This window comes from Entamoeba nuttalli, assembly GCF_000257125.1.
Source record: "Entamoeba nuttalli P19 unplaced genomic scaffold asmbl_2227, whole genome shotgun sequence".
NCBI lineage: Eukaryota > Evosea > Mastigamoebida > Endamoebidae > Entamoeba > Entamoeba nuttalli.
In genome coordinates, this window is record NW_008575165.1 from 1 (window position 1) to 26618 (window position 26618).

The 26618-nt window shown below is 25.5% G+C and overlaps 17 protein-coding genes across 17 annotated transcripts; 10 read left to right on the top strand and 7 right to left on the bottom strand.

Annotated features, from left to right (window-relative positions):
• ENU1_014970 (Rap/Ran GTPase-activating protein, putative) lies at positions 1-275 on the bottom strand (the record flags this gene model as incomplete). The annotated part of the gene is made up of 1 exon (XM_008856801.1): positions 1-275. A coding segment is annotated over one exon (272 nt), but the record flags the coding sequence as incomplete, so codon positions are not given.
• Positions 276-553: 278 nt separating this feature from the next.
• ENU1_014980 (Skp1 family, tetramerisation domain containing protein) lies at positions 554-909 on the bottom strand (the record flags this gene model as incomplete). The annotated part of the gene is made up of 2 exons (XM_008856802.1): positions 554-573; positions 633-909. The coding sequence occupies 2 exons, from the start codon at positions 907-909 to the stop codon at positions 554-556; spliced, it is 297 nt and encodes a 98-aa protein (XP_008855024.1).
• A 657-nt stretch (positions 910-1566) lies between these two features.
• Positions 1567-2292, top strand: ENU1_014990 (RING finger protein, putative; the record flags this gene model as incomplete). The annotated part of the gene is made up of 2 exons (XM_008856803.1): positions 1567-1665; positions 1720-2292. 2 exons carry the CDS (start codon positions 1567-1569, stop codon positions 2290-2292), a joined length of 672 nt encoding a protein of 223 aa, XP_008855025.1.
• Positions 2293-2469: 177 nt separating this feature from the next.
• Positions 2470-4131, bottom strand: ENU1_015000 (small-conductance mechanosensitive ion channel, putative; the record flags this gene model as incomplete). Its single annotated transcript, XM_008856804.1, has 1 exon — positions 2470-4131. One exon carries the CDS (start codon positions 4129-4131, stop codon positions 2470-2472), a length of 1662 nt encoding a protein of 553 aa, XP_008855026.1.
• A 223-nt stretch (positions 4132-4354) lies between these two features.
• On the top strand, positions 4355-5907 carry ENU1_015010 (RNA polymerase III subunit, putative; the record flags this gene model as incomplete). The annotated part of the gene is made up of 2 exons (XM_008856805.1): positions 4355-5330; positions 5384-5907. The coding sequence occupies 2 exons, from the start codon at positions 4355-4357 to the stop codon at positions 5905-5907; spliced, it is 1500 nt and encodes a 499-aa protein (XP_008855027.1).
• Positions 5908-6012: 105 nt separating this feature from the next.
• On the bottom strand, positions 6013-6867 carry ENU1_015020 (hypothetical protein; the record flags this gene model as incomplete). Its single annotated transcript, XM_008856806.1, has 1 exon — positions 6013-6867. One exon carries the CDS (start codon positions 6865-6867, stop codon positions 6013-6015), a length of 855 nt encoding a protein of 284 aa, XP_008855028.1.
• Positions 6868-7557: 690 nt separating this feature from the next.
• On the top strand, positions 7558-8964 carry ENU1_015030 (peptide chain release factor eRF/aRF, subunit 1 protein; the record flags this gene model as incomplete). Its single annotated transcript, XM_008856807.1, has 1 exon — positions 7558-8964. One exon carries the CDS (start codon positions 7558-7560, stop codon positions 8962-8964), a length of 1407 nt encoding a protein of 468 aa, XP_008855029.1.
• A 386-nt stretch (positions 8965-9350) lies between these two features.
• ENU1_015040 (metal cation transporter, zinc (Zn2+)-iron (Fe2+) permease (ZIP) family protein) lies at positions 9351-10296 on the top strand (the record flags this gene model as incomplete). The annotated part of the gene is made up of 2 exons (XM_008856808.1): positions 9351-9694; positions 9771-10296. 2 exons carry the CDS (start codon positions 9351-9353, stop codon positions 10294-10296), a joined length of 870 nt encoding a protein of 289 aa, XP_008855030.1.
• Positions 10297-11222: 926 nt separating this feature from the next.
• Positions 11223-12541, bottom strand: ENU1_015050 (WD domain, G-beta repeat-containing protein; the record flags this gene model as incomplete). Its single annotated transcript, XM_008856809.1, has 3 exons — positions 11223-11586; positions 11641-12349; positions 12394-12541. 3 exons carry the CDS (start codon positions 12539-12541, stop codon positions 11223-11225), a joined length of 1221 nt encoding a protein of 406 aa, XP_008855031.1.
• Positions 12542-13291: 750 nt separating this feature from the next.
• Positions 13292-13945, top strand: ENU1_015060 (hypothetical protein; the record flags this gene model as incomplete). Its single annotated transcript, XM_008856810.1, has 1 exon — positions 13292-13945. One exon carries the CDS (start codon positions 13292-13294, stop codon positions 13943-13945), a length of 654 nt encoding a protein of 217 aa, XP_008855032.1.
• Positions 13946-14102: 157 nt separating this feature from the next.
• ENU1_015070 (membrane-bound O-acyltransferase (MBOAT ) family protein) lies at positions 14103-15524 on the top strand (the record flags this gene model as incomplete). Its single annotated transcript, XM_008856811.1, has 1 exon — positions 14103-15524. One exon carries the CDS (start codon positions 14103-14105, stop codon positions 15522-15524), a length of 1422 nt encoding a protein of 473 aa, XP_008855033.1.
• Positions 15525-15539: 15 nt separating this feature from the next.
• Positions 15540-15841, bottom strand: ENU1_015080 (hypothetical protein; the record flags this gene model as incomplete). The annotated part of the gene is made up of 2 exons (XM_008856812.1): positions 15540-15731; positions 15782-15841. The coding sequence occupies 2 exons, from the start codon at positions 15839-15841 to the stop codon at positions 15540-15542; spliced, it is 252 nt and encodes an 83-aa protein (XP_008855034.1).
• Positions 15842-16164: 323 nt separating this feature from the next.
• ENU1_015090 (hypothetical protein) lies at positions 16165-16749 on the top strand (the record flags this gene model as incomplete). The annotated part of the gene is made up of 2 exons (XM_008856813.1): positions 16165-16461; positions 16516-16749. The coding sequence occupies 2 exons, from the start codon at positions 16165-16167 to the stop codon at positions 16747-16749; spliced, it is 531 nt and encodes a 176-aa protein (XP_008855035.1).
• Positions 16750-17869: 1120 nt separating this feature from the next.
• On the top strand, positions 17870-19099 carry ENU1_015100 (ATP-binding cassette sub-family G1 protein, putative; the record flags this gene model as incomplete). The annotated part of the gene is made up of 1 exon (XM_008856814.1): positions 17870-19099. The coding sequence occupies one exon, from the start codon at positions 17870-17872 to the stop codon at positions 19097-19099; it is 1230 nt and encodes a 409-aa protein (XP_008855036.1).
• Positions 19100-21282: 2183 nt separating this feature from the next.
• ENU1_015110 (histidine acid phosphatase family protein) lies at positions 21283-22344 on the bottom strand (the record flags this gene model as incomplete). Its single annotated transcript, XM_008856815.1, has 1 exon — positions 21283-22344. The coding sequence occupies one exon, from the start codon at positions 22342-22344 to the stop codon at positions 21283-21285; it is 1062 nt and encodes a 353-aa protein (XP_008855037.1).
• A 443-nt stretch (positions 22345-22787) lies between these two features.
• ENU1_015120 (hypothetical protein) lies at positions 22788-24971 on the top strand (the record flags this gene model as incomplete). Its single annotated transcript, XM_008856816.1, has 1 exon — positions 22788-24971. The coding sequence occupies one exon, from the start codon at positions 22788-22790 to the stop codon at positions 24969-24971; it is 2184 nt and encodes a 727-aa protein (XP_008855038.1).
• Positions 24972-25101: 130 nt separating this feature from the next.
• ENU1_015130 (hypothetical protein) lies at positions 25102-25962 on the top strand (the record flags this gene model as incomplete). Its single annotated transcript, XM_008856817.1, has 1 exon — positions 25102-25962. The coding sequence occupies one exon, from the start codon at positions 25102-25104 to the stop codon at positions 25960-25962; it is 861 nt and encodes a 286-aa protein (XP_008855039.1).
• Positions 25963-26618: the final 656 nt, after the last annotated feature.

Below are 26618 nucleotides of genomic sequence, written 5' to 3' on the forward strand. Positions count from 1 at the left end.
AACTCGATTATTTTTAATTGACTTAATGCAGCTTTACTAGTTTGTTTTCCTTTTTTACAATGAGCAACTTGTCCAGTGGCATATTCACTTAAAATTAATCCAGTCAATGAATGATTTATTTTACAATATGAAACGATGTCACTATCCTCTTCAATAAGCCATTGTAAATATTTAAATTTATTTGCATTAGATTCTTTTGGCTCAAGAAGTAACGCCTTTTTCTTTCGTATCTTCTTTTCCTGTTCTAATTGTTCTTTAGCTGATTTACTTGACATAAAGTTATTATTTAATAGTTCTTTGTTATTTTTAGTTAAGTTGTGTTGTAATAACTGGAAAACCTTTTTTATTAAAGGAAAAATACACAGTGAATTTCTAGCATTTGATATTGTTATATTTTATATTCTTTTAATTTTATGTTACTAACCTTTCATAGGTTAAAGTGAGTAATATCTCATAAAAAGACAAAATTAAAAGAATAATTTATTGTTATTGCATTTAAAATTACATAAAGAAATATAAATTTGAAAGAAAGTCATTAAATTTAAAGTTCAAATTACAAGTCAAGATAATGTGCTAAAAATTAAATCTATTTATATTCTAAATAAATACCAAAAAATTATTATGTAACAAACATGCGAGTAACAATTCTAAAGCATTTGATGGGTCGATATCAAAGTTTGGAATAACATCTTGAGATGGTGCACGTGAGTACATTTGTCTGTAGTACATATACTCAATGGTTCGTTCTAATAATTTGCTTGGAATTCCAGGAATAGGAATAGTAATGATACCTTCTGTTGGTTGGTCTTCAAGCATTGTTTTAAGTGTTCCACTGTGTTGTGCACACTCACGAGAAATATAAAATTCATGACCATCTTGTGAAATAAGTTTTAGATTTGGTATATCCATTTTGTTGATAAAGTCTGAGAATTAAAAGTTAAATCTTCTATTTTCTCTTTATTTTGAGATTAGGATTAATGATAAAAAAAGTCATAGAACAAAACATATCAATTGACTTTATATATCTCTCCATTAATTCTTCTCTTTGTAATAACTATCATATTTTAAATTATGAACTAAACCTATTATAATTCATTTATACCATGTAAATATAAAAGTATTTTGTTTTTATTTTGAAAGTTGCATACCAATAACTAATGTTTTTCTCTTAATATTTTTGTTTTACTCAAGTCTTTAAATTTAAAGAAATTGTTGATTCATAAGTTATATTTTTTTATTTTTTATTATGCTAACTTTCAGATAAACGATAATTGAAATTTAATTTTCTTCTATTTGAAGTTTGTTCTTTATTAATGTTTTTATAGCCTGATGTAATTTATAAAAAAAAATTAATGGAGCTAGTTATAATAAGATTAACTTGTTGCTACTAGAACATATTATTGTCAATTGGTATTTCTCTAGTATATAATTGCTATATCTTTGAAATAGCATTTATTGACTTTTTCTAAATAAATAGAAATTATAGTCCAAAAAAAAAATAAAAAATTTAGTCTTTATTTTCCTGACTTTCACATCTTCCGAACTCAATTAATACATTATTGCTTTATGGGGATTTGCCATATCTGTAAAGAACAAACTACTTTGTATTGTGTTGACCATGAGAAACATATTTGTTTAAACTGTCTTTTAAAAAGCCATAAAGAAGTTTGTTGAAAATATTGTTATTTGATTAAATAGACATTCATAGTTTAACCATAGTGCACAATTTGTCAATATGTGGATTATGTTGATGGTAAAGTAAAAAAAGATAACACATGTCATTTGTGTGGAGAGGAAATATTTGAAGGGGATTTAATAGTTCGATTACCTTGTTTACATAAATTTCATCAAGAATGTTTATTAAAATCATTAAGTAATATCCATTTAAATGAGTCAGAAAGTTGTGAAAACCGGTTTAAATGTCCAGAGTGTTTAATAGATATTTTTACAGAAGAAAATAAAAACACAGTATTAATGCAATCTCTTATTCAACAGTTTAAGCAATTAGAATTTATAAAAAAGTATGCAAATATTAGTGATGAGAATGTTAGTGAGTCTACAACAAGTGAAGTTATGGCAGCTATTAGCTTGAAAAATAATGAAGAAGATAGTATTGTAGTATCTCAGTCTGTTGACACAACTAAAAAAGGAGATGATGTGGCAATTGGAATAAACCCTGAAGAACAAAGCATTGAATTAGAAATAGATGAAGATGAAGACAAGAAAATAGTGACAAGAGATATGGATGGAAATTCTTTATTACAAACGTTTGTTGTTTGTGTTTTTCACTGAATAGTTTTTGATTTATAATTTAGTAAAATTATTCTTACGTGGAGAACTAAAATTCTTATTGTGATACTTGTCATTTGTTTCATTTTCCTTATTAAAGCTTTGATCAACCAACATAATATGGTTATCACTAATAAACAAGAACAAAACCTAAAATAATTTAAGTCTCTTTTGATATATTTACTTTTCAGTTTTTAAGTCAACAATTAAACGTTGTTTTGGTAATGTGAATATAACATTTCTTTTAACTAACTCATTTGTAAGTAATTCAATAATCATTTTTTTAGCTTTAAGATACTTTCCTGGGTCGTTATAAGTGATGTTATTTACTTCAATCCATAGTAAGAAATTAATTTTATGTTCAAGAGTCACATCAACTGGAGAAAATATTATATCTGTATTCCACTTAAACGTTGTATCTGTTTTAACAAATTGTTCTAATGAAACTCGAATTTCTTCAATAGTTTTAAAGTCAATAGTTATGTCAACATTGATGTATAATTCAATTGTATAAAATGGTGAACGTTTAAGTTGTGTGATAACACTATTGTATAAAAAGTCATTAGGGAGAATGTATTGTTCTCCATTTGGGTTATGAGCAACAGTACTTAGTAGTTGAACTTCATCAATAATGACTGCCGGAAAACCAGTTACTTGAATTCTGTCACCGATATCGAATGGTCGAATGAAAATAACAAGAACAAGACTTTCCCAAACTCTTTTCATATAATTTCCAAATATGAACGAAAAGCCAAGAAAGAAAGTACAGGAAGGTAATAAATATGATGAAATTGGAACTCCATTAATTAAACAAATAACTATAAGAATTAAAAGGATTCCAAAGACATCAATAATACGAGAAAGCGCTATTGAGATTGTTTCTTTATCACGAACTTTTCTCTTTAATAAATCTTTTTTTTTATCAACTAATCGAATTGCTGAAATACAATCCTCTATTTCTATAATATCTTTTTTAAACATTTCATCAAACCACTTATTAGTTTCTTCTTCATAAAAACATCTCTTTATAATTGATTTTTTTATTTGGTGATGGTCAATTTCTGAAAAGAGAATTTGGTCAGAAGACATAATAGTTTCATTTACTCTAGACAATGGAACTCTTTCAGTTTGAAAAGACTCATTTTTTGTTTCATACCCATTGATTATACATGTTTGCAATTGATGGAGATTATCAAACAGCTGTTTACTTTTTTGTTCAGTCTCTCTTTCATCGATTTGATTTTTTGCTAATAAACTTTCTTTGTCAAGAATCATTCTATTGATGATATCTCTCCACACTATTTTTTTATTCATTAAATAATGTTCTTCAACAGGGTTAGGAGCGTTATTATGTAATAAAAAATTAACAACTAATTCACACCTAATGTTGTTAGTAAGTTGGGGTAGTAGTTGATTTATATTGATATGTGTTGATATGAGATAACATATAACAACACAAATGATTCTAACAACACATATATCAATAAGAATATAATGGATATTGACAACAACTATAGATATTTGTTTCCATACTGTTCCAAAAAGAGTTTTGAACAAAATAAATGAAAAAGAAGTAACAAGAAATGTACAACAATAATATGCAAGATGAGGAGTATTGATTCTATGAAGTTGTTTTACTCTTAACAAATAATTTTTTGTAAGTAGTAATAATATAAAAACTATATGTATGCTGAGGACAGTACATGTAAAATATAATGGATAATAGAATAATGCAACTCCAAAGAAGTTAAAGTGATAGAAACTACTTACAATAGTTAAAATAATATTAATTATTTCAAGAATTATTAATCCAATATTACTAATAATTATGAAAATTCTCATTAAAATAGAAGAATTGATAAAAATTTTTCTTGAAACATCTAATTCTTTAAAGAAAATCCTTTTCATTAAAAAGTGATATAATCACAATCATATCTTCATTCATAATGATACAATTTTGAGTTTTCAAAAAAAAAATTAATAAAATTATAGTAAAAATACAATAAAAATATTAATATTAAAAAAAAAAAAAGAAAACCTATACAACTGGATTGGTGTAATACTTATGAACACAACAATCTACAATCAATTACTTGTTCAAATAGTAGAAAACCAATTTGGTAAATTTGTCGGACAAATAACAAAATACTTATTAGTTAAACCATCAACTATTTTTGATTTATGGAGACAATGTCATCAACCATATTCAAAGATGTATGAAGCACTTTTTGTGTTACTTCATCATAGCATATTGAAGTATTCAAATGAAGAACCCGTAATTATTTCTATTGACCAAAACCGTATATTATTTTCATTACGTCACTCTCATTTTATTGCCTTAATGCAACAAAAATTTGGTGAGTTAGCTAAAGAAATTTCAATAACTCTGATTACATATGGTATGCTCAATTTTGAAGATATATTTGCTGTTCTTCAATCGAAGAACATTGATGTAAAAGAAAGTGATTTAAAAGCAGTATTTGATGAAATGGTTAAAGAAAAATATATTACTCGAGTAAATAAAAATGTTGTTGATTTAGTCCAACTAGAACGTACAAGTACTCCAGCTCCATCATTTTCTACTGTAAAACAAAATGAAAATGTTAGAAGAAAAGGAATAAGAAAAAGAGGAAAAATTGATGTTGTTACTGAAAATCCTATTCCTAAAAAAGTTAAGGTTGGAATTGATTTAAAAGCACAAACTAATTTGAATTCTACTACAAAAGCTGAAGACTCTGATAATAGCCAACCAGTTTGGACAGTGAATATTGAAGTTTATAATAAAGAAACTATCTTATACAAATTGTTGGATTTAGTTAATAAGAAATTTGATAATAAAGCTGTTCCAATTATTGAAAAAATGTGGGATTTATCTGCATACGGAAAAACGCCTGTTGATTTCGCTATTTTATGTCAAAATTTAAGAGAGATAGCACCTGAAACGATTAGAAAATATCTTGAAATGATGAGTCGAGATGAGCCATTTATTATTGCAAAAAATCAATCAGCATTTGTTAGTGATACTAACAGTTTTAAATTACGTTTGAAAATTATTATTTTATTAATAAAAAATTAATAATTACTTATATATTAGAGGTTGATGCCGCAACAGCATTTTTAAAGGGGGTTATGATTGAGTCATGTATTCAATCAAAATTTGGAGTTATTGGAGCAAGCATTCATAGGGTATTAAAAATTAAACATATTCTAACTGATTCTCAAATCGCTGATTTATTAATTGGAGAAGGAGAAGAAGTTAAACGAGGATTATATCAAATGCATCAAGCAGGATATATCAATGGACAAGAAGTTCCTAAATCAAATATAAGAGGTGGCAAAAATTCATATTATATGTGGTCTATTAATTTTTCACAAATTAATGCCATATTATTAAGTGAAACAGCAAAGTCATTGATGAATACAATGGACCGATTAAAGTTAGAAATATCATCAAAATCTGCGTTAATAGCAAAATATAATGAAGGAGTAGAAATTGGTCAGATATTATTAAATGAAGAAGAAAATGAAGAATATATGAATTTAGATAGAAGACAAAAAATGTTATTGGATGGGTTGTATTACCTTTCTGGTTTATTCTTCTGTTTGAAAGATTATTAAAACAAATTGATTTGATTTATTTTTATTATCATCTTTTCTTAAAAATTTGTTTTGTTAAAAGAGAAAAAAAAATGTTGAAAATATGAATAAATGTATTAATACAAATCACTCAAATTGAATAGCTAATAATCGTTTACAAACTATTGAACTTTTTTGAAATGTGAGTGATAATATATTTTGTATTTCTTTACAATCAAATGAATGAGTAATTAATTCAGAAAGACTAACATCACCATTTGATTTAATTGTAAAAGCGTTAATACAAGAAAAGACTGTATCTTTTTCAGGACAATAATATAATTCAATATTTGGTTGATTTTTGTTTAATCTTTTCAAAATAGTTTCATAAACTGAAATATTATCTTTAATAAAAAAGATAAACGAACCCTTTGAATAAAATTCGTTACTTGAACATTTGTTAAATGGAGCAATTATGTCTTTATGAAAACATCCAAACCTAATTCCATCTGCAATACATATAAACAAAATACTTTCTTTTCCAAAAACTTTAGAACTTAATATCCTATTATCTAGTCCATCTTGATTTGAATCAAATATTATCTTTTCTGTTTTAATTCCAATATTTCTTCTAATAAATCCGATACGTTCAACCAATCGATAAATTGGTTTTTCATTATGCACATTTGGAGAAAGATAACTAGACAAATATTGATCATTTATACTTCTTCTTTGTTGTGGTTTAGATGATAACTTGAGTATTTCAGATGAGCTTTTTTCAAGAGGTTTAAAAAAGCTTCTAGACTCAAGGGTTATTGATGGTATTGACGTTATAAGTGACATACATTCAACTGAATTAATGGCATCATCACATTCTTCAGAACTTGTGTCAGAACTAGAATGGAGTCTAAAAAGTGTGATGCTCTTCTTAGTAAAATTTTTAATACAAAAGCTTCTACTAACCCTCTTTTTAGTTTTACTGGATTCCTTACTTGTATTCATTCACTAAAAAGAACTAGATTTGAATCAAAGGGATTAATACTTTAAATTAATTTCGAGAACAGCAGAAAACTCTATGATTTCAATTTACTTAGAGTCACATAAACAAAAATAGATTACTTCAAAAAACTTGAAGTTATTTTTAATTTTTTCTACTCAAATCAAAAGAATCTATATTTATTAATTAGAAAGATATTAATGAGTGGAATTATTTTAATTTATTAAAATACTCAGTAATGTTTTGTATTGATTCATCACTCCTCAACTAAAGAAGATTAAAAGAAATTAAGTCTATGTTCATTCTCGCACATTACTTGAAATATTTTTTAAAAGGAATAACAATATTCATGACTTTTATTTAATAAACAATAAAAGTTTGTGATTAAATATGATATATATAACATTTAATAATTATTAAAAAAATATTAATGGTTTTCAAGATAAAATAATTATTAACGTATTAGTAATAAAAGAGTATTAAATGTGTAATATCTTTTTTATTAACGAAAAGCTCATAGAACAATAAGACTATGTAAGACTTAAGAAATTGAATTTTTAAATAACAAGAATATTTAAATAATAAAAAAAACTATTGAAAGAAGTAAAGTCTAAAGAGAAAAGAAAAAATAACAAAGAAAACCCTGAAAATTTTACAAAAAAAGTACTAGGGTTGAAAAAAACCAGACAACAGACATGGCTGTATTGAACAAAGCAATCAAAGTTAAAGGAGATGAAATGAATGAAGAAGAAGCAATTAAATTATTCCAAACTAAACGTTTAATTAAGAATATTGAACAAGCTCGAGGAGATGGTACATCAATGATTACTCTTATTATGAAACCAATGGAACAAATCTCTAAAATGATGCAAAAATTAGTTGAAGAATATGGAACTGCAACTAATATTAAATCACGTGTCAACAGACAATCTGTTCTTACTGCCATTACATCAACTCAAAACCGATTGAAGTTGTATCACGTAGTTCCACCAAATGGACTTATTATTTATTGTGGTTCAGTTTATACTGAAAAAGGAGAAAAATTATTATGTATTGATTTTGAACCACCTAAACCAATTAATACATCAACATATCTTTGTGATAATAGATTCCATACTGAAGCCCTTAATGATTTACTCCAAAATGATGATAAGTATGGATTTATTATTATGGATGGTAATGGTACTTTATTTGGAACTCTTCAAGGAAATACTCGTACTGTTCTTCAAAAGATTAGTGTTGAATTACCAAAGAAACATGGTAGAGGAGGACAGTCATCTGTTCGTTTCGCTCGTTTAAGACTTGAAAAAAGACATAATTATGTACGTCAAGTAGGTGAATTAGCTGTACAAAATTTCATTACTGATGATAGACCAAATGTATGTGGACTTATTCTTGCTGGTATTGCAGATTTTAAAACAGTCTTAAACAAATCAATGTTATTTGATCAAAGACTTCAAGCAATTGTATTAAATATTGTTGATGTATCTTATGGAGGAATGAATGGATTCAATCAAGCTATTGAACTTTCTGCAGAAACATTAAGAAATGTTAAATTTGTTGCTGAAAAAGATTTGATTAATTCTTTCATGGACAATATTAAAATGGATACTGGTAAATTTGTTTTTGGAGTTCAAGAAACATTGAAAGCATTAGAAATGGGAGCTGTAGAAAAATTAATTGTTTGGGAAAATCTTCCTACTATTAGAATTGAATTAAAACATCCACAAACTGATGAACGAAAAGTTCTTTATTTAAAGAAGGAATCAGAAGCTGCAGAAAATGGAGTTATAAGAGATCCAGAAACAGGAGTTGATTTCCAATTAGTAGAGAGTGAGTCATTTGTTGATTGGTTATCAAAACATTATAAAGAATTTGGTGCTCATCTTGAATTTGTTACAGATAAGTCTCAAGAAGGAGCTCAATTTGCAAAAGGATTTGGTGGTATTGGAGGTATTTTAAGATACCAATTAAGTATGGATGAACTTGATGATAATTTCAATATGAATGAAGAATTTGAACATGAAGAAGAAGATGACGATGATATTTTTGGAGATGAAGCAGATCATTTCCAAGAATTTGATGATGAATTTGGTTTGTAAGGACTTTAAAAAAGAGGGTCAATGGCAGAAGTAACTTCTTTATCAGAATTAACACAATTGCTTTTTTTATTAAGAATAATTTCTTTATTTTCAGTTATCAAATAAGTATTTTTCGCTTATAGTAATTATTTTTGAAAGAAGAAACAAATAATCGGTTATTAATAAATCACTCATATTTTATTTGTTTGTATATTTATTAATAAAATAAAAAACAAATTTTTGAAAAGCAGTTTGGACCAAAGGTACCAAAGAAGAACAAAGAAGAAAAAAGAAAAGATAATTGAATTAATCAAAGAACGAAGAAGTTTAACCAAATATTAGAAGATCATTATTGTTAAAAAATTATTTAAATGAACAACCCTTAGATCTATAAATAGTCAGAAGAGATGCTCGACTTTGAATTAACAGTCTACATCTTAGTATGTTACTTTGTCTGTGTGATTGGTGGATTTATTCCATTCTTTATTAAACTCTTGCCTAACAGAAAACTTGCTGGTGAAATTTTAGATATTTGTAGTGCATCAGCTGGTGGATTATTCTTATCTGGTGGATTAATGCATATGTTAGCTGAAGGTAATGAGATGATTGACCATTCAGGATATGACTTTATGGGTCTTCCACTTGGATTCTTTTGTTGTGGTTGTTCATTCTTATTTATCTTTTTCTTTGATAGAGTGGTAGCAACACATGAAGCTCATGCTTCATTTGAAGATGTAGGAAAGGTGTCAGGGTTTGTTATATATTTATTATTACAAATGTAACTTTCTTAAAACTTCATTTAGTTGAAAACTATATTTACTTTTTAGAGAAGAGAATGACGCTCTTATGGAAGAAGGGTCTCATAGACATAAACATCCTGAAGAAGAAAAAGAAGAAGGAAAGGGATGGTGTTCAATTATTACATTAATTTTTGCTTTATCGTTACATTCTTTCTTTGAAGGTCTTGGACTAGGTGTTTCCACAAGCCCAACTGCTATTTTTATAGCAGTTGCAGGACATAAGTGGGCCGATTCAGGATTCACTGTTATTTTCTTGATGTCAAAAATTCAGTCGTTACCAATTGTTGCGGTTATTGTATTAGTCTTTTCAACATTTACCCCAATTGGGTCATTATGCGGAGTGTTAATTGTTGAATTATTAGGAGAATCTCCTATTTCTGAATTGATTCAAGGAATTTTAATTTGTTTAGCAGCAGGAACATTCTTATATGTAGCTATTTGTGAAATTCTAACTGAACAATTTGAAAATGGAAAATATAAATACATTAAATTTACATTAGCTCTTATTCTTTTCCTTGCTATGTCATTTGTTACTATGTTAGAAGGGAATTAATTGGTTCAAATATTATACAAAAGTAAAAGTAATTTAATATTATCAGGAATATTTTAATATAATTCTTTTAATTTTTATTATTAGACTATTATTTATGTTATTATTTTTTCTTATTTATTTATTGTTAGTCTTGGCATTTTCCTGTGTTTGTTTTAACCAATCATTTTACAAAATAATTTTTTTGAAAATGGAATAATGAAATTCATAATAGATGGAAAGATATTTCTTTCAAAAAAAAACTTCAACTCTTATACTAAGTTAGTTCAATAATTCTTAATATTTAATTAATGATATTTCATTCCATGATTTGTTCTAACTATTGAAAGATTATTATTAGAGTAAATTAATGTGTTTAATAAAATAATTTGTCTGTATAAAATATCATTAAAGAATATTAAACTTCTGTTTATTTGAAAAAAAAAGAAAGTATTAGTTATATTTAATTAATTACCTTAAAATAACTAACTCAAAACATTATTTATAAATGAGTAATGAGAATATTAACTGGCAATTAAACTAACAATATTAATTGTTTGTATAAAATACATATCAGTTAATAACAAAGATTGAGTTAGAATTTATTTTAAGTATTTACCAGATAGAATAGTTTTATATTTCATGAAAATGGAAATATGAAAAGATTAATTTCAAAGTTATTACATCAAGAAATTAAAAGAATAAAATAGAAAATGTTTTACATTTATTTAAATTATATGGAATGTTTTATTGATGTATTGAATAGATGTGCATCTAGAATTTCTGTAAATATAAGAGTATCGTTTAAATGAAATATTATTGTTGTATACAAAAGGTAATAACAGAAATTGTGGCTTGTTACTATTGATTATTTTTTTGATTATAACAAGAGACAATAACTAAGAATAATTGAGTCTGTTAATTAGGCAAAAAGAGTAAAAAGAAATAAATTAATTAGTTTGAACTCCCCAAGCAATAACATGTCTGTCTAAACCAGCTGTATAAAGAACACTCTCATCATAACTAAATGAAGAGCAAATTTGAAGTCGTAAATGTTCTCTTTGTAAAACATCAGCACCAATTTTTAATTTACCATGACGTAGTCCATTTGAATCAATAATAATCCAGGATTTATCTTCAGCTTGTACAAGGAATTTATCATTTTGAGAGATATTTATTTTAGAAGGATATGATATTTTATACATTGCTTTAGGGACTTTCATCATTTTAGTGTCCCATATTTTTACTATTTTATCAAAACCCGTTGATACAATTGTTTTTCCTTGTTCACAAAATTGAGCTGAAATGCATGAACTACTTAAATCAATAATTGGTTGATAAATAAAAAAAAACTAATTAATAACAAACTCTGAATGTGCATTAATACATTCTATTCGAGCATGATTTGGAGTTCTAATATCTATAAGTCTTAAACTACCATCAGTTGCTGTACATGAAAGAATTGGGGAATAAAGATCAGAAGCTAATGAGGTGATATGATCATTTATTCCAATACTAGAACTAATTGATGAAATGTGTTCTCCATGTAAATCATAAACACCAACAACACCACCCCAAGTTGCAGTGTAAATTGAATCATTACCTAAACATACACCACTAACAATATCACCAATTTTAATTTCAGTAGTTGGTAATTGTTCTTTATGATCTTCGTCAATTGTTACTCCAATTTTAAATAAACGAACAATTCCATCACCACATCCTGTAGCTAATAAATGTTCAGTTGGATGAAACATTAATGAAGAAACTGGTCGTGGGTGAACTAAAAATTGAAGACATTTACCTGATTCAGCAGTAGATATACGAGCACTTCTATCTGAACTTGCTGTTGCAAAAATACTCATATCCCAAGGACTACATGCTAAATCAAGAATACAATCACGATGTAAAATATAGTTATGTAAAAATTTCCAATGTTCTGTTGTTTTTTTACTGACGTAATGAGAATAAGTTGATTTTTGTGGTTTTGGTTTTTTAGTATCGACTACATCTGATTGATAAAATTTGACATTTCTTACATTTGGTTGAACTTTTAATCCTTCTAATTGTGCAATGACTTTAATTTAAGTTTTTGTATTGAATAAAAATTAAAAGACAAACGTGCTTTGTTATCTTCATATAATAACGTGTATTCCTTCAAAATATCTTTTAACAAATCTACAAAACGTTCATTTCCAAAGTTTGTTTGAAATGCAGGAGGAAGTGATGGAATAAAATCATTTGAATGTTCCTCTGGAACTTCAGTCATAAAACAAAAAGAATGAATGAAAAAAAGGAACTTTTCTTTTTTTGTTTTTAGTTTTTCAAGATAATAAAATTCTATTTTTTTTTGTTTTAGAAAAAAACAATAATACAAAAAATTTAAAGAATTTTTTTGTTTTTAAATTTTGTTTTTATTAATATTAAGTAAAACAAAATGAGAATTTAAAAAAAAAAAACGAATAGACTATAAGATCTTTGTTTAGTTTCAAATGAGTGTCTAGAATCTTCTAAGAGAATATATTAAATAGTTTTATTTTTAGTAGTCTATCTCGAATCAAATTAGATTAATTAAGATAATCTATAATGTTCGAAATAATAAAATTTGTTTGTCTAGATGCATTCGGGTAAAATAAAATAGGCTATTTTTGAGTCGAATGATTTTAATTTGTTAAGTTTGGTTATTTTTCAAATTCAGTTATTGTTCCAAAATTTCATATATTGCCATAGCTACCCCTTTCACGGCAATCAAGAAAAAAAGGTAAAAACATTATAAAAATGAATTTACAGAAATTAAAAAAAGTTCATAAATAATAGTAAAAAGAATATTAAAAACGTAGAATTTTTTTCCTTTAATAAAGAACCAAGAAAAATTGTTAGATTTTAGCGTTAATTTTTAAATGAAAGACAAAGGGTTTTGAAGTTGGGACCTTGGATTTGACATCTTTTGTTTTGGAAAAATGTTTCTTTAGTCTATTTAAGGATTGGGACTAAATAATATTATCAATCAGATTAACGAATGCACTCTCTTATGAACAAGAAAAACGATAATACTATTAACTTTAATATTAATGATATTCATAACAATAAAATTCAAACTCATTCTCCTGTTAAATCATTTGAAGGAGATGAAATACCAAGATTTAAAGCAAGACAAATAGAGGCTATGAATTATCAAGCAGATCTTCAAGCCATTTTAATTGCTTTATTAACTCAATTTTCAACTGTTTCAGTTGGAAGACCACATAGAATATCACATCTTACTAAACAATTCATTAAAATAAAGAAGATTGTATTTAGTGATCAAAATGATTCAATTGATGTTCTTCAATATATTCAAACTCGTTCAAAAGAACAAGCTCAATATGAATTTAAAGTTGGAAATACTACAAAGAAAACTGCTAAGAGAAGAATTCAACCTACTAAAAGAAGAGAAGCAATGAGATTTTTACAAGACATACTTATTGAATTTGGTTATTTTGTTGAAGTAGAAATAGAAACTATTGATGGTTATGAAGGAGAAGTTACTTTATTTTTAAATGGTCATTTCTTTTTAGGATCTAATCAAATCAAAATTCTTGGAAATGAAATAAACAAAAAAATATCATCTATGTTACAAACCAATGCCAATATTGTCTTAGACTCAAGACTCTACAATTCTACTTTCTTTTAAATATCAATTTGTAAATCATTAATTCATACTTTTCATTTTCAATTTTATGTCTATGAAATTAAAACATATTATTATAAAACAAAAAAAAAATAATATTTATTATTTTTGTTATTTAAATACTTCACCAGATATTAATAAACTCAATAATCATTTGATAATGTATTCAATAATTGAGTCATTCTCAGAAAAGGTTCATGTCCCTAGTGATCAAATGAGATTCTTTTTATCATTTTTTATAGAATTACCATTATGTTATATTTTACGATATTTACCCTCTAACCCAAGATTAAAACATTTCGTTTATAGTATAGTTGGTGTTATAATGTTATTATTTGTATTTGGGATTAATTCAATGATTATTATAATACCAGGACTGATAACATATTATGTTATGAAATGGAAGAAGTCATTACATGCAGCATTCTTTATATTTTCTCTGAACTTAATGTTTTTAACTTTGTTGCAAATACACAAATATATTAATCATTATCTTCAGTGGTATTTAGATATTACTACTTTACAAATGATTGTTGTAATAAAACTTGGTAACTTTGCATTTAATGTAGCAAAAGGAAGTAATACTAATGTTATAAAACAAACATATTATAATAAGATGAACAATATTCCAAACGATCAATTTCCTTCATTACTTGAGTTCATTGGATATTTTTATTTCTTTCCATCTATCTTCAGTGGGCCTTGCATTGAATATCAAACATACAAAAAATTTGTTACATTAGAGTTATTTGAATCATACCCAAACAATCATTTAAAAAACAAAATTCCCCCAATTGATTGGAAACAGTTTTTTATTGTTTTTAGTCAAGGAATTATTTTATTATTATTAACATCTATTGTAATAATAATTCCATTAAAAGTTTATTTCTATGAAATAGTTATTAATAATGCAAATGACTATTCTTTTATTCAAAAAATGGGTATGGTAATGATTTTTATTTATTCAATTGTATTTAGATATTTTGCAACATGGAAAATGGCAGAATGTATGGGTATTCTATTTGGATTTGGTTATTCAGGAGTAAAAGAAAATAAACCCACATGGTATGGATTTAAAAATGTTAAATTAAATGATTTCTTCTTTTCTAATTCAGCTAAATTAGTTATTGATTCTTGGAATATTTATATTCAAACATTTATGAAAAATCATATCTATGAATCACTCGAATTATTTGGAGGAATACTAAATGAATATAAACAATCATTAACTAACTTAATCAGTGCATTTTGGCATGGTATTTATCCTGGTTATTATCTTTCATTTGGAATGTTAGCATTACATCATGATGTGTCTTGTGGATTTCATTCTAGAGTTGAACCAATAATAATAAAGAAATATGGAAAAGATTCATTAATATATTATAGTTATTTGGTATTAACATTTATTTATGCACGTATATCTATTTCATATTCTTTTATTCCATTTGTGATTTATACATTTAGTGATTCATGGAAATTCTTTATTAATACATATTTTTGTGTTGATATCATTGGACTAATACTCCTTATTATTTTATACATTTGGTTCCCTAAACAACAAAAAAGAGATAGAATTGATTGAATTTAAATTATAGTTTTAATTAATTTTTCCACCCGCCATTAAAACTTGTTGTGCTTGTTGATTTCGTTTGTGTCTTGCTTGTTCTAATTTTTGTACATTTTGGTTTGCTTCGAGTATCAGTTTTTCCATATCCTTTTTAAATTGTTCCATACGTTTTGCTTGTGCTAAATAAGCATTTCCTTTTGGTTGATAATTGTTTGTGTCTTCCTTAATGATAAATAATATAGAAAATAAATAATATAAAAATAATAACAAACAAGAAATACGTCAATTGGGATTGGACTCGATTGGGCAGATGTTAATAAAATGATTGTCATAAAGAAAATGAAAAATAACATGATAAATATGATAAGATATTATAGTTTATAGTTTTTTTTTATTTTATTTTTTATCTTTTTTATTTTTCATTGATTTTTATTTTTTATAACATCAAATAATTATTTGTTTTTGTTTTTTATATTATTAATAAGTTAATATAATAGATCTCATTAATTCCATTATTTTCAGATAAAAAGATGGCAACTGGATTTAGTAATTTTACCATTATAGTCATTATCATTTCATCAATAACTGCAGTTTGTGTTTTTTTTCTATAAATAATATTGTTTGTATTGACCTTATTAAGACAGTTGGCATTTTTATGATAGGACATGGTTGTATTTGTTTTTATAATCAAATATCTTCCAAACATGCATTGGGAGATTACTCCGTTTCAAGTTTATCTTTAATTTGTGGAGTTGTAGCTGTTATAGTAGCAATTATTGTATTTTATTTATATCAAATTCACTCATCACCATCATTTATTATTGCATTTTCTTTATTATTTATAACAACTCTATTAATGTCTACAGTTACTTTTATTGCATTCATTGATACTTATTCTGTTCGTTCATTAGTTAAAGAAAATACCTCAAAGATGATGTCATTAGAGTATGAAGTTTGTTATTAAACATTTAAATTTTATTCAAATGCCATTTATTTATTTATTTAGTTTGAATGTTGTGGTTATAAATCCCAACGAGAGTATTGTCAGTATTTACATAAACCAACTTGTTATTCGAGAATTGTTAAACCATTTATGACATTTAGAATGTTATGTTCCATTGCATTTTTCTCTTTGTTAATAGAAACTATATCGTTTGGAATATTTCTTTGCTTATGGTTTGATGGACTTGAAGCACAACCACAAGATATGATCACTTTACATATTTCACGTGTTGATTGATATACTTTTTGTTATTATTTTTAATTTACAATTTACACTCAATTATTATCATTATCTCACTCTGAGAATGATGTTAATCCTCTTTTTTTTTGGGTGTAATAAAAAATTAATCACCAACTTTATTTCGTTATTCAAATCACCTATATTATAAGAATTGAAGATTTGACTTATTCAAAACACTTATTAACTTGAAACTAAAACTATGCTTTTAGACTCTTACAGTATTCCTTCAAATTAATATTTTACTGTAATCATTATAAATAATACATTTTACTAAGAGATGAATAAAAACTTGAATTTAAAAAAACTGCGATTATTCATAAATTATAAAAAAAGATCTACTAAATAAAGTTACTAATTTCAAAAATGTTTTTAGTATAATATTTCTTAATGTTTAATGGTGTTACTTAATAGCTTAAACATAAAACTTTATAAATTAATAACAGTTTAACCATCATATTATCTGATAAAAAAAAGGTATCAATTAATTAGTTTTTTATATTTAACCTAATAACAATGTAATTATTTAAAGTACTAATACAATTGATTGGATATAAGTAAATGTAAAATACAATACTAAAAATTAAAAGTTGTTAGAGTAAAATTGAAATTGTGGTATTGTTTAATAAAAAATTGATCTTAATATCTTGGGTTTGATAATAATATTAAAACGAGATATAGTAAATAAGATGAAAACTTGAGATTCAATCATATGATCCAAACTCAATACACATCAAATGCTAATACAATCAAACAACTTGTTTTTGATATTCAATATCCTAATTCAACTCTTTTATCTGAGATAATTCAACCCGACAGAAGATATGTACAAAGTATCTGTTTAATTGGAGTCAAGAAAAGTGATTGGAAACAAATTGAAAATGATATATGCAATTCAGAATATATCACTCACCAAATTGAAATGATTGAGGACATGTCACAAGATAGTGTATTGGAAATGGTATATTATTATAAACGACCTCAACAGTATTACTCGTTTTGTGATATTATGAACCACCATTCAAAAGAAAAATACAGTGATGAAACTAAAGCATTATTGTCTTTGTTTCAAATAAACATTCATTGTAAATATCGAACACTATCAATAACACAAAAATATATGGTGCATGTTTGTTGTATTCTCATAGGATATCCTAAAGTAATTATTTTAAATTATTTAAAATATCCTTGTCATGAAATCATAAGTGGACTAAAGTATATTTCTCATTTTGTACCAACTATTCTTGTTTTTCCTGAAATAAATCATGATTATTTCTTTTGTGACTATGTTATTTCTGAACAAGAAACAGTTGAATATAATCGTCAACTTTATCAATTAAAAGAAGATATTCTCCAAATAATTGAATCAGTCTATCCTATGACAAATCATCATTATTTTGAAGAGTTTTATCATTGCGTTGTAGAGTGGACCTATCAATTCATTAAAATTACTAAAAAAAAGTATCGAACTGGATGGAAATATCCCATAAACATTTTCCTTCATCTTTTTCTCTTTACAATTGGAGGTATTTCTATTGGAACAATATTTCTATTAATAAACTACAACCAAACAACATTAATTCAAAAACTAAATGTTCTTTACTTTGCAACTATTAGTAAAACATTATTTACTATTGACCAAGTTATTTATTCAGTAAATAATATGGTTCAAATACGAAAAGAAAGTCAAATGCATAAGGTTTATGCTTCAGCTTATATTCTTGCAGACTATATTTTCAACCTACCAACAATGGTATTAAACCCAACATTATTTGATATTGTGTTTTATCCTTTTGTTGATTTCCAACCTTCATTTTGGAGGTTTTTAAAATATTGGTTTACGTCTTTATTATCATCTCAAATAAATGTTACTATGAGTGCATTAATTGGGTATATCATCATTAATAAAAAGGTTGGTACTTTTTTAGAAATAGCAACTATTTATACTTTAATGCTATTTAGTGGAACGATCAAGAATTACTCAAATCTTCCTAGATGGTTGAAATGGATTTACACCATTAGTTATTATAGAATTACACGAAATATTTGTTTATGTATATTCTTTGATGGAGTTGATTTATTATGTGATGAAGAAGATATTCGTTTAAATAATTGTTTATATCAAAACGGTAATGACTTTCTTAAAAAACTTAAAGTCAATACAGACATTCTCAAACAAATGTTATTTCTTTTTATTTGGATAATCTGCTTAAGAATTGGAGCAGTAGTATTAATTCGTCTTCACTTATTCTTGGATTTTCATAATCTAAATATTCCATCATTTGGATATTTCTATTCAAGCCATCTTCATTATTTTTTCCACTCTTTAGTGAATAACTTAACACACTAGAATAATCTTTCCTTACTCTAAGTCATCAATACCAATTAAATAATTTACTCTTTAAACACATCATCAGAATTAACAATAAAATAGGATAACACTCTAATTACATTGTTTTATAACCCAAATTAAATGGTAAAGATATTATGACTACTAAAATATGAGGGTTCTATCAGATTAGGAAGAAGTAGTAACTCATAAACAAAACCAGATACTAAGTATGTCAACTTTATGCAGAAGGCACTAGTCATAATAGAATATGTTTAAAACCCTAAAAAAAGATCAGATGACTATCATAAGGTTACTTTTAATGTTTGTTATAAAATAGACGAAAAGCCATACGATAAGGAAATAGAGAAATATATAAGTCTGGAATTATGAAGGTCAATTCCAATATTTTTTTATTGTTAAAGTTCTTCAAATTCCTTTTAGTTAGATTGCTTTGAGGTTATATTATTTACAAAACAAAGTTAGTTATTGAACCAAAAATAAAAGAATGTTATTTTCTAAAATAAATAGCAATAAAAATATAAATATAAGTCAAGTATTATATAAATATTTAAAAAATTATCTTCTCTAAACATAAAACAAACTTGTAAATAACAACTAACACATATGTCTTCCTTATTAAAAAAATAGAGACAAGGTTTAAGTATTTTTGATTATTAAAACTTAAAGGATATATCCTGATTGTGAGTGATTTTAAATGTTTATTCAATTATTTTAATTATTCTTTTGTTTATTAAAAAATATTTTATTCAATTGAAATTTTACTATAATTCTTATAAATAATTAATTTCAAACTGTTTTATTCTCAAATTTAACTAAATAAAACAATTACATCAAATTTTTAATTTCCAATAATATTCAATTTTTCTATTATTGAACTTATTTAATAAACTAAAATAAAAATTATAATCAAAAAATTTAATATAAAGTACAAAAATTATATTTTAATTTTAAAATAATACAACATATAACTTCTTATTTCCCCCCCTTTATTATTTTTTATTCATTGATGTCTTCTTTAAATAATAATTGAGGTTTTATAAGTAAAGCACTAACTTGGTTGTCTTGAGACATAATTGCGATTCTCATTGTAGGAAATGAAGGATATCCATTTTTCAAGACTGTTTCAACCAAGTGAGGTGATTGATTTTCATAAAGTACTATTTGTTGAAATGTAATATTCTATAAAAATAAGTATCACAAAATGAAAAAAGGTTTAAACAAACCAAGATAATAAGTTGTTGAGAGAATGCAATGGAACAAATACGATTTAAAAATTGAACTGTTTTTTGATATAAAGGAGATGACATCAATAAGTTGCCTTGAATTAATTGAGACAATGAATTAATAACTACCATTTGACTTTTTGTTTCTTTCTAAAGTATATAAGAATATTCCAATAAACTTATTCATATAGTTAAAGTAATAAACAAACAATAATACTTTCAAATAAATTATCTAATTTATAAAATGATTGAATAGTAATTACATGAATACGAGTGAAATAAATATTAATTATATCTGTTTCAGTACAACCAAATTGATTATTTAATATATCAAAAACAATATCAAAATCAGGATGTGAAAGCGTATCAATCCAAAGTACATCTCCATTTGTTGAAACTAAAAAAGAACACACAATTGTTATTATTACATGGTTGATTGGTCCGTCAATATTTCCAATAAAATCATAAAATCTTCCTTGAACTAGTCCATTATCAGGTAATGCATTGTCAATTCTAATTTATTATTTCTATTTCTCTAAAATTATAAAAGTAATACAAACGCAGTAATTCCTGTTGTAATAGGATGTATAGTAATAGAATCTTTCCAATCTTTGAGAGTATAACTTCTAGAAATTAATTGAAGGGCAAACTTGAGTTGTAATTTTTTAACTTGCTCAAGGTCAGTGATAATTCCTTCAAACTTTGATAAAGGTGCTTTAACAAAATCATTAACTAACAAATTAATAGAATAGTATTAATAATTTCATATCATAACAAACCAGTTGTAATATGGTTTTTAATTAATAATTCACATCCTTTACCACTAAAATATTGTTTTAAACGTTCATCTTCAATACGGGTATTTCCAGTGATATAATTCATTTAATAATAAAATAAATAAATTTGAAGATAAAGAGATGAAACAGATAAAAATCTTAAAAACTAAAAAAACTTCAATCATTTCAACCAATCTTTAAACTCTTGGAATGGACAAAGTTTTACTTGATTATTACATATTCTTAATACTTGAGAATTATATGACGCTCTGACAAAATAATCAATACCTATTTGAACTTTTTCTATAAAAATATGAGAACTATATGGAGGTAATTGTATGTCTTGTTGATGAAGAGAAACCATTAAAGAGTATAACGTATCGTCATGACCAGAAATGAGTTCGGTGATAGGCAAAGAAGGAGTTGAACAATTTGTTTCTTTACAAATTGATGTTCCATCTAAGAAGGAAATAACTTCATCTCTTAAATACTTTGTTGACAACGACGATACTTGAGAATCTAATAAATAACCTGCCATATAACTTAAATACATTTCAGAAGAAATTACATCATCTATAGTAATTTGTTCTTTTTCGTTTGATGGGAATGGAATATTATAACAATTTAAGACTTGTAAATAATCATAAACATTAATAAATGATGTAATCAAATTTGTTGTTTTAAACTCTCCTTTAAACAGTCTTTTAAATTTAAAGATTAATTGTTTTATATTATCATTCATAGTATCTTCAAGTATTTTTAATCTTTTATTTCGTTCTGCAACTGTTGTATTATCAATAATATAATGAGGTGCAAAATACTGACTATTTGTTGTATCTATTAATTCAGTATCTACTTTTTGATTTAATAATCCTTCCATTAATGCTTTTGCTGAATTAATTGTTCTATTACATTGTGTACTTTGTGCTCTGATATTTTCAAAAGTAATATTACTAATTCCATATTCTTTTAATAATTGGTTTATAGCAATTCCTAAATTATTCATTTGTTTTTTTCCTACATCAGTTAATTCACCAACAACGCATTCTCCTCCATTACACTTTGTTTGATTAACATTTGCAAAAATACTATTTCTATCACCATGTCTTGTTATAATTATAATTTTATTAAGTGTTGAGTTATTTAAAGGTTTTAATGAAAGGGTAGGGATATTACAGAACTCTGCGTAACAAGAAGTAAAAGATACTTGAATAAGAATAATAATAAATAGAAGAAAGACCATCTCTTATTATTCTTTTTTAAGTTCTTATTAAATATTTTTTTTTAAAGGGAGAAACAAAAATAATAATACAAATCCTTTTTTTAGGAAAAACTTTTTTTAACTTTTGCTTATGAGCAATCTTCCACGTTGGTTATATTCTTTATTCTAAACAGGATCTGATTAGTTCCTATATTAACAATGACTGAAGTCATGAACACAAAACAAGCATTTGACTATTGGATCAATATAGAAAAAGAGTATTTAAAAACAATTAAATACGTTCCAAATCGTCCATTCAAAACAGTTTGTTTACTTTAAATCCTCAATTTATATATAAATATTTATACAGCTTCTAGCCTCGTGAATTACAAGTATGGATTTGGAAAGAAATTTTTCAAGAAACTTCTCCATTTAATGTTGTGGACTTTATAGCGAAGTTACATCAAGTTAAAAAATTATGGCAAATGACTAGTAAAGATGCACCTCTTACAGAAGATGAACAAAAAGATAGTAAAGCTTTAACCCAATTTTTTGGAGAAGATATAAATGACAATACCCCATCACAAAGTCCAAGACTTCCAGAAATAAGTAATGAAGAATATAATAAAGAGTTCGAAGAATGGAAAGAAAAAATTAAAGACTTTGAAGTAATGAATTTAATGATAAAGGAAAAAGAAGAAAAATTAAAAAAAAAAGAAAATGAGTTAATGGATAAAGAAAAAAAACTTTTAGATCAAGAATCAAATGTTCGTTCACGTGAAGCAGAAGTTATGCTTTGTGATATTCAATACGATAAAAAAGAAGAAAAGTTAAAAGAAATAGAACAAATATTAGACACAAAAAAAAAAGAGTTAAAGGAATTACAATTACAAATCAAAGAACAACAAAAAGTACTTGATGAAAGGATTAAAACAATTGAAACTAAAGAACAATCAGTTGAAGGAAAAAAGAAACAATTAGAAATAGATGAAAAGGTATTAAAAATTAGAATGGAAGAAGCAGAAAAAGTTATTAAATCACCAGAAAATATTAGTCGTGTACATTCTATGGACTTATGTAATCTTAGTACATTAGCGTCTCCAAGAAGTCGTGGAAATAAACCTCTTACGCCAACAACATCATCTCCTAGAATGATGATACTTATGTCAAGAGAAAGAAAAGCGTCATTAGACACAAAAGAAGGTGAAGATACTTTATCAAATCAAGTAAGAAATTTATTAAAAGAAAACTTTACTCAAATGCAAGAGATAAATATTTTAAAAGAAGGACTTGAAGAAGCAAGACTAGCAAATATTAGACAAGCTGATCTTTTAAAAACCCAAACGGTATTTACTGAAATTAAATCAAAGAAAACATTAAGTGAAGAAGAAGTTGATCAATTTATTGAAGTATTAACAAAGCTAATTGATAATAAATCAAAAGAAACAAGAGAAGCAATGGCATTAGGTATTTATGGAATTGTTAAAATTCATATTCCAAAAACACAAAATGCTACATTAAGGAAATCATTATGTGGTAAAACTAAATTTAAATATAGTACTAGACGTAAATCAGCAGATATGACTCCTTTAGATATTAAAATTGAATCAGCTGAAATGGAACTCTCAATTAATCAATTTGCTAAGGATGAATTTCATTATTTTCAGGGATTAGTAGAATTTAATGAAATTTATGTAAAAGCTTTATTAGCAACATCTACGTATAAAAAACTTGGAGAACAAATTAGTAGGGTGTTAACTCCTTTAATAACATTAAGTAGAAATATTGTTAATGGATTAGAAGAGTCTATATCAAGAGAAAGAACAGTTCCAATAGGTGAATTAATGAAAAAATATTTGGACAATTTTAATGTGTTTACTGAGTATTTCTCTAATTATCAAACAATGACTAAAACATTCCCTGATATCCAAGAGAATCTTGAATTAAATAAACAAGTTGTACTGTGTATATCTGCTTATGTACAAACTCAAAGAGATGCTTCTATATCTAATGGATCAAACCAAAACTTTACTCCACCATTACCACAATCACCAGCAACTTACCTTCATTTCCCAATTTCAAGGTTAGAAGAATATGTTAAGTTTTTTGCAGCAACAATCAAACAATCAGCTCCAATTAACAGTGATTATTCTTCATTAAATGAATGTTATGAAGCATTAAAAACAATACATAAGTCATCATTGTCATTACTTCAAACAGCAGCTTCCTCAGATGATTTATCACTGGTTGAAATGATTTTACGAAAATCTACTGGCGCTTTGATTCAAAAAAGAAGAAAGCTGTTATACTACGGGTTATTAATTCCTATTAATGATGAATTTCCTAAAAAAGGACCAAGGCTATGTTTCTTGATGAGTGACATGCTTCTTATTACAGTTATCAAAAAAGTTAATGATGTTCCTGTAGATGATGGGTGGGTTATGAGAAAATTTACCTCCTCAATAGAATGGACTAAAAAAGATCTTATGTCATTAGTTATTAATGAAGAAATTAGAATTGAATTAAATCCACCAGTTACAAGTTTAATTGTTAGTGATGGCGAAGTTCACAATGCATTTTTAGTAATTCAAAATGACATAAAACTTCATTTTATTGCATGTTCAGAGTGTAATAGAGATAAGTGGTTGAATTTAATTGAGTCTTTGTAATGAATAGAATGCTTTCTATACTAAATAAAATAGTAACTGTAAATAGTATGATTTATTAAAAATGTAATAATATTATATTTTATTTGAATTAACCCTAAAAAACTTTGATAGACATTAGACTGTTATTGATATGAACGAGGAATCAGCTCAAGCAGTATATGCTTATTTAATTAAAAATGGACTTAAGAAAACAGCAAAGTCTTTTTTAAAAGAAAAGAAAATTGAAATTAAAGGAGAGACATCTATTGACATTGACACATTGATTGAAGAAAAAATAAACCAACTTCAGAAAGAAAAGAAACAAGAAGTTTGTAAAGAAGATAATAGTGAAAAGGTAATTAAAGAACCAAAAACAGAAGAAAAAAAAGAAAAGAAGTCTAAAAAGAAAGAAGCCAAAATAATTGAAAAAGAAAAAGAAGAAATTGAGAAAGAAGAAACTAAAGAAGAAGAAATTAAAGAAGAAGAAATTAAAGAAGAAGAAACTAAAGAAGATAAAAAAGCTATCAAAAAACCAAAAGATGAAAATGTTGAGAAGAAAGAGAAAAAAGAAGCTAAGAAAGAAGAGAGACATAAAAAGTTAAGTAAAGAAGAAAAAAAAGCTCTTAAGAAACAAAAAAAAGCTAAAAAAGAAGCAAAAAAAGAAGTTGATGAAGAGAATGAAGAAAAAGAAAAACAGGTTGAATCAAAACCACAAACAAGTGAAATTCAAATGAAAAGTTTAGAGAAAAAAGTAAAGAAGCAAACAAATAACGGTTGGAAAGGTGGTAAGTTTGGAGACTACAGTTGTAATGGAGAAAAGATTGATAGAAATAATGTTGAAAGAAAAGCTGCTGCTGCATATGGAGATGTAGAGAAGATTCCTAATGCTGCACGTACTCTTCATGAAACTAAAGGAAAAGGATTTCAAAAGTCCAAAACTAAGTTAAAAAGAACAGACTTTAAAGGTAAGATTGATCCTTATGCCGTTCAATCCATCAAATTTGATGACTGATTTATTTTTTGTTATTTATTTTAATTTCTATTTATTTTTCATATAAATAAAAACTAATATTTATTGACTCTTTTATTTTCTAAAAATTTTTTTATTAACAAATAAATCTTCTAAATTTTCATCGTTATTGGATGAACTAAAATTTATTTCTTGTCTTTTTAATATATTACAGTTAATGGTTTTAATTATACAATATTGTACTTATTATAGTTAAGGAGATTCTTTAATACTACGTTGGATAAGTGTAATTGAAAAAGAATAAATTAACATTGGATTGTTTGTTAAAATGAAATAATCATACATTGAAAATGACTCTATTTCTTCATTTGATTTTCAAAGGTTTTTGTTACTTTTGTTTTTATTTTTTATATTAAGCTTTATTTGAATGTTCATATTTTTTAATTATACCTAAAAAAATGTTTAGTAATTGATTAAAAACACTTTGTGATTGAAATATAATATCATCAAATAGTTTGTTTAACATATGAACGAAATTAAGTAAAAAGAAAAGAAGAAGCAAAAGAGTTTCTTTTTTAACTTCCATAAAAAAATTATATTAATTAAAGAGTGTTGTACAAACAATAATAAGAATTTAAAGAAACAATGAAGAATGAATTAGCTCTTAATTATCTTCTTTAATTCCTAATTCTTTAGCT